We start from the raw sequence: 12,343 nt of genomic DNA, 5'->3' as shown, positions 1-12,343 counted from the left end.
GACGTGACAGTATGTGGAAATTTGTGCGCGATAACAAATTCAACTCTTCACGCGATCTTGTATATCATGAGCATGTACTATAAAACGTACTGTAAATAACCAACAAATATATCACTCCGCCAGCGGCACTAACTTCAGCTGCAAACACTGTACTGGGAAAAATGCTGGCGTTTTGAGCCCGGTTTACACTGCCTTTCTCCACAGAGCTGCTTCGGAAGATATTACACTTTATTGCGTGTTGTACACACACCAGGGATGGAAATTAACTTTTTTGTCCACCGGCCGGGTGAAACAGTATGCTATTTTTATTTACCCGCCACGGTGTTCTTTTAAGATTGAATAGTTATATTTTATTTCACTTCAGTTTAATTTCAATTAACAAATTTTTTTTTAAAATATTTTTCATTTTAGTTAAAGTTCCATATGACGAAAAAGAATATTGTTTTATGTATTTGGTGTAATGCAATTAAAAAAAATTAAACAAACATTATTTTCCACATACTGTACATTATTGTTTCTCCTCTATGCCTGGCCTTCTGAAACACGTTGATTTTTACAAAGCTCATCATTATGCAAAATTCACTTTCACATGTTGCTTGGACATAAATGTGTGTTGGCAGTGTGTGTACACAATCACCCTATAATTATAAAATTCCACCCACTCGTTTTTTCTAGAATGTCTCCCAAGCATTTCAGGTGTTCTGTAGTTGGATGTATGAATCCACATAGCTCTCTCCATTTACTCCAGAAATCTGAGCTGCTGAAGACGAGGTGGATTAATTTTGCTTTTGAAGAAGATGCTCCCCCAAACTTGATTGAAATTCATTTATGTCTACGCGAATTATTTACACTGGACTGCTTTGGGAATGAGGGTCAGTGTAAAGCAGTTTTTGCACAAAAGTTTCCCCTGAAGGATGAAGACGTAGGTATCACGTGTTAGTTTTCCAAATTGCCTTTCTAATAGACCTACTTGGCACTCTGTAAGGCTAATGTTGCTAAAGCTACCATTGTCTGTTTTAACTGATGCTGCCTTCACGTGCTACCAAAATGAACATGAACAGGAAAGTGGGAGTTAAAATTGCATATAAAAGCAATGTGAAGCTGACAGCTGGAATTAGTTGGGCTCATAATCACAAGTGGGGCTTATAAAGTTTGTAATAGCATGCGATGGCAACATGAGTTATTTTTTATCGTGCTGTGCTCCTTCTGTGTAATTCATAAAGTGCATTTTTTAGGCACAGTAGAGGACTAACTTTTAAACCGAGTGCGTTTTCTGTAAAGATAAAAGGCTTGTACAAATAGTGGAGTGTTTATTCGCAAAGGATAGCAGTATTGCTGGATGCTTGAGCTCTTAAAGCCCCGCCCTCTTCCGCAGAGCGCCAGCTCATTTGCATTTAAAGGGGAAGAAATGAAATGTAACATACCCTAAAAATGGCAATTTTAACGAGCTATAAAAAATTATCTGTAAAGAATTTTGAGTTAAAACTTCACATACACACTCTGGGGACATCAAAGACTTATTTTACATCTTGTGAAAAGGGGCATAATAGGTCCCCTTTAAATTTGAAAACATAAATACAGTTTGTGAGTCAGAACAACTGGCATTGTAGGTTCAGGAAACGGTCCAATGCATTGCACTCACACGGATATTTGGTTTGAACTGTCCTGGAACAGTGTTGTAAATACAACTTAACCACTGATTTATAGTTGTGTCCTCTTTTGGAACGTCAAACATAGTAGTGGCTCCTACAACCAGTGGCGGACTGGGACAGTAAATCAGGCCGGGAATTTGACTCCACCCCAGGCCACCTCTGTTGCGGCAGTCACCACCACCCAATTCATGTGTCCACCAGACTGATAAACTCTTTGGCTCTTTCAGTTGTTTGAATTGGGTTATACTTAGAAAAATAAATCAAAGTATCAAGGCATACACTGTCTCTATTATCTTTCCTTAATCCCCCTCTCTCTCACTCTGCACATTGAGTTTCTATGCAAATAAGCACTTTCAATAATCTATATTAATTATGCAGCCATCAACTGTATGTTCCAATGATCACAGTCCTACTACTGATGACCTTATAAATCATAAAAGCACATATTGTTCTAAGAGTATAGCCAGCATGTTTAGTTATATATATATATATATATATATATATATATATTTTTTTTTTTTTAAATAGATTTTATCTATTGTAAGTCGCTTTGAATGAAAGCGTCCGTCTGCCAAATGATTATGTAAATATTAGTGTGTAACAGTTCAACTTTTTCACAGTTCTGTTTGTTTCACGGTTTTAGAGTCACGGTTTCGGTACGTGTGCTATATATATATTAAGAATATTCTAACTACAAGCAACAGCACAAATAAATACAACAGAGTAAAGATACAAATTAAAATAAACTGACTTTCAGGGTTTTTTAGGTAGGTCTTGCATTAGATTTTAGGTACAGAAATTAAAGTAATCAAATATAAAACAGCATTGCATTTTGGACTATAAATTAAAGATTATTCTTTAATAAAGTAAAAAAAAAAGCTTTTTAATCAAGAGGAGTGAGTTATTTCTTGGTTGTTTCTGTTTGATTAATATAAAGACTTTAAGAGGATGTACTGATACAGTGTTCGTATTAGTATTGAACAAGAGTGAATGGTTTGTCCAGTTTTTTTTTTTTTCTTTCAACGCTATTGTTGTAATGTCTGGGAATCGAGAATGCGCTTCCATCAGCAGAAACATATATTATCTGAACCCTGTTTGTTTTACGTGTTATTTATAGTAAACCATATTACAGATGCTTTGTCAGATTTAAGTTGAACAGCGGTCCCAGCGCGTGCCGAACCGTGTGTGGTGAACTGAACGGTTCGGATTTTTCAGTAAACTGTCCCATCCCTAGTAGCTAAATATAAATGTAATTCTGACCGACCTGCTCCCTTACTGGCGAACATGGCTGGGATTTTGCAGCAATTTGCTGTGTCTGTGGCCAGGGCTTTTCTCCTTTTCATACGTTCCCTCTCTGCTCCTCCTTTGCGTTTACGCTCCATTTTTTTTGCGCGATTTTCTAAGATAAAGCCTGCCAATTAGGCAGTGCTTCACTGATGTTTGGTCATGTGGAGGTGTCATTTTCACTCCGCGATCGCCTGATTCGTAGATTCATAAGACCATAAATTAATTCGCAGTTGCATAACAGCCTATTGCACGTCAGGCTGATCGACTGCACAGCGTCAGGCGGCAGGCCAGAATGACCGTCAGGCCACCGGGAAATGTCCCGGTGCTCCCGATGGCCAGTCCGCCCCTGCCTACAACAATAACTATACTGGTGCACACTGACAATCATGGTCCTGACTGCGTAGTGTGTACTACATTGCATCATTTGAGACACAACCTTTAACTAAACATGATCTACAATTCTACAAGTGCTGTTATTCAGGCTGCAATTGAAAACTGGTTGGGATCAACAAATAAAGGTACCTGAAAGCACACAGCACTATAAAGACAAACAGAAAACAGAAGAGTTATGTAATCATAGCTCACCCAGTGGGGAACCGAAAGGATGACTAATGCATTATGGGTTATAGGGGCTTTATAGCATACAGTGGCCTATATATCATCAATTAGGCCTGTCCGACCTTTTCCAGAGAGTTCTGTGCCAGGTATGTAGCCATTTTCCACTGCACAAGCAATCCATACAAGTACAGACAAGCATCAAATCATAGGCTGATGTGTGATATTCATCATAAAATCAATACCTTTACTCCACAACACATGAAAGTACCGCTCATCTATCGGCTGATTTAGGATAACCAAGCAAATCTTCTGTTTTCCTGGTGAAAGAACAGATAAACACACAGAAAGTGAACATTAATGGGCAGCTATATTTCAACAGCATCCTGTGGTTATGATGTAGTCTCAGTCCTCCCATTTACCGTGTGAAACTGAGAAAAACACATTGTCATATTTGGTTTGATCTGGTGAGATACAGCTCTAAATAGAAGCAGCTAATGAAAACGGCAAGAGTAATAACGTATAATAGAGCCTAATGCTTTTGGTAATTGCCTAAACAAATTCTGATGGTTTTTCTACAACGGCTAGGTGTACTTTATGTACAGCAATGTAAAGTAAACTGTGTAATATTAACAAAGCAATTTCAGCTTTACAGATATTATTTAACATATAAGATCACTTTTATTCTTGGTTATTCTACAGAAAACCAATTAATAATCAGTAAAGAACATTTAAAAAAATTAATTCAGCAAAACACTCCACCACATTTTAATTTTAATTACATATTTATTTATTCACTTGGATAAATGAATGAATGAATGAATGAATACATAAATAAATAAAGTAATGAAAAAAGGGGTGCTTAAATGTTATAAAATTAAAAAAAAAATCTTTCTTATTTAAATGAATGAATCAATCAATTAATCAAATAAAGGAATAAAAGACAGTAATGAGAAATTAGGTGCTCAAATGTAATGAAAAAAATCATTAAAAATCTTTCACTTAATTTTTTTAGAGCAAAAGATTATTTCATATTTCTTTTTTTGTTGTTGTTTGAAACTAACCCTAATATTATTATATTTTTAAATAAAAAAAAAAACTTTTTGGAGGCAGTACAATAAAAAATTCGAAAAACCGTTAAGCCACAGTTCCCAAAAAAACAAAAACAAAACAAAATTGGAACATATAAGACACGTTCTGTCACATACTGATCCAACTAAACAATCTGAAAAACTCTATGGGAGAAAACGAAATGTGATTACTCCATAACTTAGTGTTTTTAATATTTCAAGATAATGTTCTGTAAGGCATCTCAGAGCTCCAAACAGTCCCATATGCATGCGTTCACACATTTAATTGCGATACATTTCAGAGCCAAGCTGCTCACACATTTAATTACAGTTATTTGAACATGAAGCTAATCAGACGCTTCTCTGTTCAGCACAGTGCTACAATTGAATAACATCCCAAAATCTCTACATGGCTAATAAATGTTGGCAGCATTGAGGACATACAGCTGCATTAATGCATTTTTTTTTTAACCACTTCATTTTGATTTTTTGCACATTGTTAAAAAAAGAGTAACCAACATCACAGGTTGAGCAAATATAATGAGTACAAAGCCTACGTGTCAAAACTCTCTCGGAATATTAGTCACAGGTATCCTGATGCAGCTGTGAACAGAAGACATCTTGCAGAACAGACTGTGAAAATATCAAGGTCCTGAAGTGCAAACACAATGTATAAATAAATGAGAGCTATCGCTACACCATTGACAGTGGCGAAAGGTAGACGACTCCAAGAAGAAACAACATTTGTATTTTGCAACAGTTATACCAAACTGGTTTTTCACATTTCAGATCTCATCTTCTGGTAAATTACATTTTTGACAGAACAAACTTTAAGTAGAGCACCAAGGACATTTTCCGCATTTGAATATTTTCTTTGGGAATTATAAATTGAAATACACAGAAATTATCATATGCCAAATAAGCTGAGAGCTAATGAGAGTTCATTAGGATACAACAAATTTGCAATTCAACACATACACAAGCTGGGTTTGATTAGTTTACAAATTGGAATGAGTAGGACATGAAACGCAATTTCTTCTTCTGAAAAGCCTTCTATTAAATATACATTTATTGAATGTGTATGAATTAAAGGATTGAAAGCACATGTGGAGACATGAGAATCGAGAATGGCGTATTTTTGGACAAGGTTAAAAATCTGGGTCATGTCTTCAGTCTTCATTTTACAGAAGGGCTATATTGAACATTTCAGAGAAGCGTATGTTCACGAGTCCATCTATTCCAGGGAATAGAGTCTTTTGTCTTGAATTCTCTTGAGTATGTAGACCTTACGGGACAATTTTATAAAAAAATAGGTACAGCAAGCACTCTAACACTAGTTCTACAGTATAGCTCTACAGTAAATGCAAGAAAAAAATGTTTAAGTTGAAACTGTGATTAAAAAAACTGATCTTGCAATCATGGCAAAATAATTACTACATATAATTATTTCATCACATTACACTACATATTACATATAATAATGTATGCAATCTTAGGGCTTTTTTTACTCCACTACTGGATTGTTGTTGTTTCATCTAATAATTATAATATTACTAAAACAAGCTTAAACTTAAAATATAAAAATGGAAGCTAATTCAAAATACCAATCAGAACAAGAATCAGAAATATGCCAAAATATGTTTACACACACAAAATATTTATCTTTGCGACAGAAGAAACTTCATATTATTTTAATATAGATATTACATTAGTAAATAAATTAGTTTTGGAAGTACATAGCAAAAGTGGTATACAGCCATTTAGTGGTCGGCTTGTGAACCTTCTTTACCATCTTACCGGTGCAAATTTGCAGGGAAGCTAACAGCAAGACAAAAGTTGATATGTCAGTCGTTGAGAATGCATTCATTACTGTAATGACCACTGGCAATCTCAGACACATTGAAAGCATGGCTGCAATTCTTGGCCAATCATTAGAGCCTGATTACATACTTTCTGGTCATGTATTTATGGGGCACCATTCCCAGACAGGGATATAATTTGGAGCAAAAAAATTAAAAACACATCTGTTATTTTGCTGTAGACTTCAGTCAGATTTTTATAAATGGGTCTTTTTTGTCCAGTTATTGCATGGAGGGCTGTTATCCATTTTTGCAGAAAGTAAACTTGACTTTGCTCATTAGCTGATTACCAAATTGCTTCTACCATCCTGTTAAAAAACAAAATACTAAACTACCAGACCCAGCATTGCCTGAGTTTTGAAATAAAGTAGCATGTTAATCTGGCTGGTTTTAATAGTTCCTGTTTTTTTTTTGCTTAACTAAACAGCAAAGTTTTAAGGAAATATATTAAAAGAGCCGAAACTATATATAGAGATCGAATAAAAATGTGTGTAAAATATGCAAAACAGACATTTGATATCATCAATTTTCCCGAGTTTGTGTAGTCTCATCTGTGCAAACTGAGTAAATGATTAAACAAATAATTACACCTGAATGTGGAGGTGTGGAGGGGCATAAGAAACACCGAAATTAGGGAAATAGTAAACCATTTTAAATCTTATGCTTAGCTGTTGTGAATTAAAAACACTGAAAATAAAAGATTTTCCGTTAAATGAGCTTGGAATGCGTAAGACATATAGCACCTTATAATAACTGTGAACATGCAAAGTGGCCAATTTAAAGCATTTGAAGTGTAACTGTGTTGCACTGTGATACATTTATTAACTATGTTTATGTTCTTCGGGACAAAGTGTAAATGCATGCATGGGCGAGAATAAATGCATTCAGACTTTTAAATGAGTTTACAATGAATAAATACCTGAAGGCAAAAGGCAATCTAATGGAGCGAATTCATCCATGGTCGTGTTTATAATAAGCTGGATTCACCAACTGTAGAGGAAAATAAAGAAAAACATACAATAATAAAAGACAGCAAAAAAAAGGCTTTGTTCCTGTAAAGTGAATATCTGACAAATTAGATTTTCTAATCAAAACAACAGGTTTCCATTATGACAGATAAAGAAATGCACTGAAAACTAAAAACCATTTAAAGTATTTAAAACACATTACAAAAATCATAGAAATGCTCAGCTATTAAGAAGATCAGATCACTCACCACCTTGTCTACGTGAACTCTTTGTCCTATGAACTCACTTTTCCTATATGACTTATCTATGCTCTGCCCCTGTAATATGTAACTAGTTTACTTTAGGCTCTCCAGTCCTACTTTTACTCAGTTTATTCATCCCAAGAACCTTATAGGTTCCCACTTAAATAAAGAAAAGACAACCGCACACATTTGCGAGTGTATTTTTTAAATGTAATTTTTTTTATTATATTTTAAATTTACTAGCAATTTCTAAATGAACTACACCATTTTTTTCTATCTACTTGCAGATAATACGATATAATATTAATGCAATAAAAGACCAGTTAAGTGAACTTAAAGATAATACACTTTCAGAACGGATTTTAAAACACTTAAGTGCACATTTGTAAAATATTTGCATATTGAAATAATGTTAAATTAAACGTTTTACTATACAGTACTTTGCATAATGTTTAAAAATCTTTTCTCATTCTTCAAAGAAGTAACTGTTTTGATGAGTTAACTAACATATCACATGTAAAGCACGATTATAATTTTAACTATGTGCTGTTTGATATTAAAGTTTACATATTTTAAATGGGTAACACTTTATTTTAAGGTGTCCTGTGTAATGTGTATGTGTTTCTGTGACTCAGTGATAGAGCATTGCATTAGAAAAAGGTTGTGGGTTCAATTCCCAGGGAACACACATACTGGTGAAAAAAAAATTTATAGCCTGAATGCACTGTAAGTCGCTTTGGATAAAAGCGTCTGCTTAATGCATAAATGTTAATGTTCAGTGTGTCCTTGTTACACATTACAATAAAATATATATTAAATTATAATAATAACGATAACTAAATAATTATGCATAATTAAATGGAAGTAGCCTTAAGCCAAACCCTACTCTTAACCTGAAACATATAGTAAGTACATGTAGTTAATTAATATTACTCAGTACTTGAATGTATAATCACACTGTAACACGGACACCTTAAAATAAAGTGTAACCTTTAAATGTAACTTTAAACAACTTCATTATTATAAATGTGTAATTAGAAATATATTTAAATATATGACTTACAAATTCAATAGAAATTAAAGTAGATTTTAGTTTCATTTGTTTAATTTGTCAGGACTCTTTAACCATATTTCAAATACAATAGAAGTTATGAAATAACATGTAAAGGTATTTAAGTCGCACTTAATTCGGTCAAACAAGCACTCGAAATTCAACTAATTTAAAATTGTCATCTAATTGCAATTAATATGAGTGTCCGAAGACATTACGTTCAATTCTTTCTGTAATAATTACTTTCACTTTCACATTTTCACTTCACTTTCACTTACTCTTTTTGAAAATATGCTGAAGGGTACTTCTTTTCCACAAGAGAACAGCTGAAGTTTTGACAAACATGTAATTTATACCATAAGCTAAAAAGCTTCAAGCCTCAAGACCAGACATTGATTGTTGATTTCGTTTTGAAACAGTTATCTTATCCTGGTTGTTTATGAGAGCAATGGTTGAGCAGAAACCAATTTGAGAATTATATGCAAGATAAATATATAATTATTAACTCAACAGACAGTGCAAAATGTCATTACTTGGATCAATCCTGCTGAGAGCAACAGATCAATGAAGGTAGAGAGGTGTTTCCCTAACACTCTGCCAAAATGGATCAACATAGCAACTAAAAGTCTCTAATCCAACCTGACACCCACAACACTATTGATGGAAGTAGAGTGCTGTCAAAACAGACTGCACCAGGTGCTTCTAGGTATAGTTCACTCAAAAATAAACAATTACTCATCCTCAGGCCATCCAAGATATAGATGAATTTGTTTCTTCCTCAGAAAGAGATTTGTTGAAATTTACCATTACATCACTTGCTCCACGAAAGGATATGTATTGATGGAGTGGAGTTGTGCTGATTATTTCTTGCTTGTTGTGATGTTTTTATCAGTTGTTTGAACTGTCATTCTGACGGCACCCATTCACTGCAGAGGACCCATTGGTGAGCAAGTTATGTAAAGCTAAATTTCTCCAAAATTTGTTCCGATAAAGAAACAAATTCCTTTACATATTTTCAACAAATTTTCAGCTATTTTTGCAAAATACAGCTTTTTTTAAAATCTGGACTACAAACGCTCTAGATATTGTTTGAAAGTGTTTTGATCTTTTATTGTTCATTGTTGTTCAACATTCATTAATCTTAGGTATTCTAATATTTAATAACACATTGTTAAAATTGAAAGTTGCAACTGTGTTATTTAATGAGCTAACATGAACTAAGACTTAAGATTTTTTAACAAAGATTAATAACATCTATATCAAATGTAGCTATTGCTCATTGTTTAGCTGTGCATTTATTGAATGACCACTATGTCTGAACTGATTAAAATAATTGTTTATGTATTGCACTGTATTTTATGTAAAATAATTTTCTATTTTTAAACTGTCTTAAATGAATTTTAAGTCAATTTATATATAAATTGCTTAAATTGCTTGTTTTATTTTTGTGATTATTTTTCTTAATGACTTTTTTTTTTTTTAACTTTCTTTTTGAATTACCATTGTGTACGAAATGTGCTATAAATAAACTTGCCTTGCCTTGCCTTGAATGTTAATGCATTAACTAAGGTTAACTAATGAGGTCTTATTGTAAAGTGATACCTATTGGTTTTTATAGTTCTTTTGCACTTTAATGTGTAAAACAATTAATTTTTATATATTTTTCTGTATTTCTTTATTATTTTAAATGTTTAGTTATTTTTGTTATAAGAAAAAAAAATTATTTAACCTGTTATACTGTATTATGACCACTTTTTTAAAACAAAATTTCAATACTGTGATAATACCGTTTACTGAGATAAAAGCATTATCAATGAACTGCAACAGGAAAATTTGATACCGGCATACTCTTATGACAGCATATATGACAACTTTTTTTTTTTATCATGGTGACTATCTCCAGACTTTCACAGCAGAATATATATTAACAAATGAACACTGCATCATTCTGCTTTTGAGAATGTTAAATTATGTAAAAAAAAATGGTATGTATGAAATACATGCAGTCATTATAATTACCATCATAAAGTTGCAGATGCATAAAGCACAACCGAGAGGTGATTCTGAAGGTAAATACCTCACAGCTACTTTCTTCACAACTCAGTAAATGAATGGGATTGAGGGAGTGAGTTTTGGACTTTAAAAGGCCTGCGAGACAGTCAGTACAGTTACAAATAATCAGCCTTGTCAATGGCTAAAGTAAGTTCTTTCTTTCCTTCATTGTGTCTTTAATTAATTTGGTCCTTGTTGTGTAGTTCGTTCCCTCTGGGTGTTTTCGTAATTAGTTCTATTGACTGAAATTTCAAGGCTCTCTGACTTAGTCTGGGGAAGTTCTCTTTTTGACATCAGCTCTGGTTGTACTTTAAAGAAGAACCATAGTTCATTCTCAGGTTGAGTGCCCAAGTTACAGTTTACAAACTTTAGTAACTCCCTCATAACGTGCACAAGTAAATCACACAGCGAGTGATTCTTCAGAGACAGACCGTGTTTTTAATGAAAGTCAAACATCCTTATCTACAGCTTTCAGCTCTGGCACGATTTCACTCTAATGTTTAACAGCTTCATATTCTTTTGCAGGCCGAATTTCACACTCTAGTTAGTATTTCAAAGTAAACTTCTAAGTGAGAGATATTATTCCATCACAAAGATTAAAGAAATGACCCATGACAAATTATTAGTTCATAAAAGTTATGTTAAGCTAAAACATGCCATCAAAATACAGCTACTGTACGGCGAACCCACCTCGACCACTTACTGAACACTTGACATTTGGCTGTATTACAAAACCTACATAGCGACTACCTAGACAGCATTTTAGGGAGCGTACAGTATGCGCGCTCGGCGTTAGGGTTGACAATATTTTGGGCACCGAATACAGATAATATTTCCCCGAAACGCTGTCTAGGTAGTCAGCTTGCTAGGTTAAGAGACACAGCCTGTATTTCCAGTGTACTCACTCTGTGAATGGATATCCAGCAGCATGGGTCCAGTCCACATTTGTGTAGTCAACGAGTGCCGAAGACAAGCAAGCGCTTCAGAGCCAGAAAATCGTGTGAAGTTGGTCACAGCGACATCTAGAGGTGCACTGTACACTTGCACTGATTCCATTCAGGCAGACAGACAGACTGACAGACAGATATATATATATATATATATATATATATATTATATATTATATATATATATAATATTATATAATATATATATATATATATATATATATATATATAAAATCCAATGCCAATGCAGTGTCCAATGCAACTCATACAAGACTACACGTCTGTACACACTATCAGAATGATCTGTTTTAGAATGATTTATAACATGACCTCCACACAGCACTCATACCTTTAGTATAACATACTTTATTTATCAAACATATGCTCATGGTCTCTAGAGCCTGGTTTCATGTCAGCACTGTACAAATAGCGGTGCGTTTACCCACATATACATAAATCATAAATTATCCATCAGCGTCTCGGCTGCCACTTGGCCTCACCCAGAGAAAAGACCTATCACAAATATAGCTTTCTGTCAGCTGGTGGTAAACAAAAGGCAGTTCTAATTTGATAAGGGACACCAAGGTTAAATTTTGCCTGCACAGCACACAATCCAGGGTCGCCAAGGCTTATTCAGTCAGCTGTAAAATTATTCTGCTG

At 33.9% G+C, this 12,343-nt stretch overlaps 1 protein-coding gene across 4 annotated transcripts in view; it reads right to left on the bottom strand.

Moving 5' to 3' along the window:
- Nucleotides 1-11,724, bottom strand: part of LOC132116043 (thiamin pyrophosphokinase 1-like) — an 87,930-nt gene extending 76,206 nt beyond the window's left edge. For 2 of the 4 annotated variants that reach the window (XM_059524571.1, XM_059524568.1), the window contains exons 1-3: nucleotides 11,642-11,724; nucleotides 7,343-7,413; nucleotides 3,740-3,814 (exon numbers count right to left, since the gene is read on the bottom strand). In XM_059524571.1, coding sequence (XP_059380554.1) covers nucleotides 3,740-3,814; nucleotides 7,343-7,382 — 115 coding nt within the window. In that variant the 5' untranslated portion in view covers nucleotides 7,383-7,413; nucleotides 11,642-11,724. Of the gene's footprint in view, nucleotides 1-3,739; nucleotides 3,815-7,342; nucleotides 7,414-11,426; nucleotides 11,560-11,641 lie in introns of those variants that run through there. The other 2 variants (XM_059524569.1, XM_059524570.1) reach the window with 2 other exon arrangements.
- Between the last annotated feature and the right edge of the window lie 619 nt (nucleotides 11,725-12,343).

This window comes from Carassius carassius, chromosome 35 (assembly GCF_963082965.1).
Source record: "Carassius carassius chromosome 35, fCarCar2.1, whole genome shotgun sequence".
NCBI lineage: Eukaryota > Metazoa > Chordata > Actinopteri > Cypriniformes > Cyprinidae > Carassius > Carassius carassius.
Note: the sequence above shows the minus strand (reverse complement) of the source record. Positions and strands in the feature narration are given on the sequence as shown.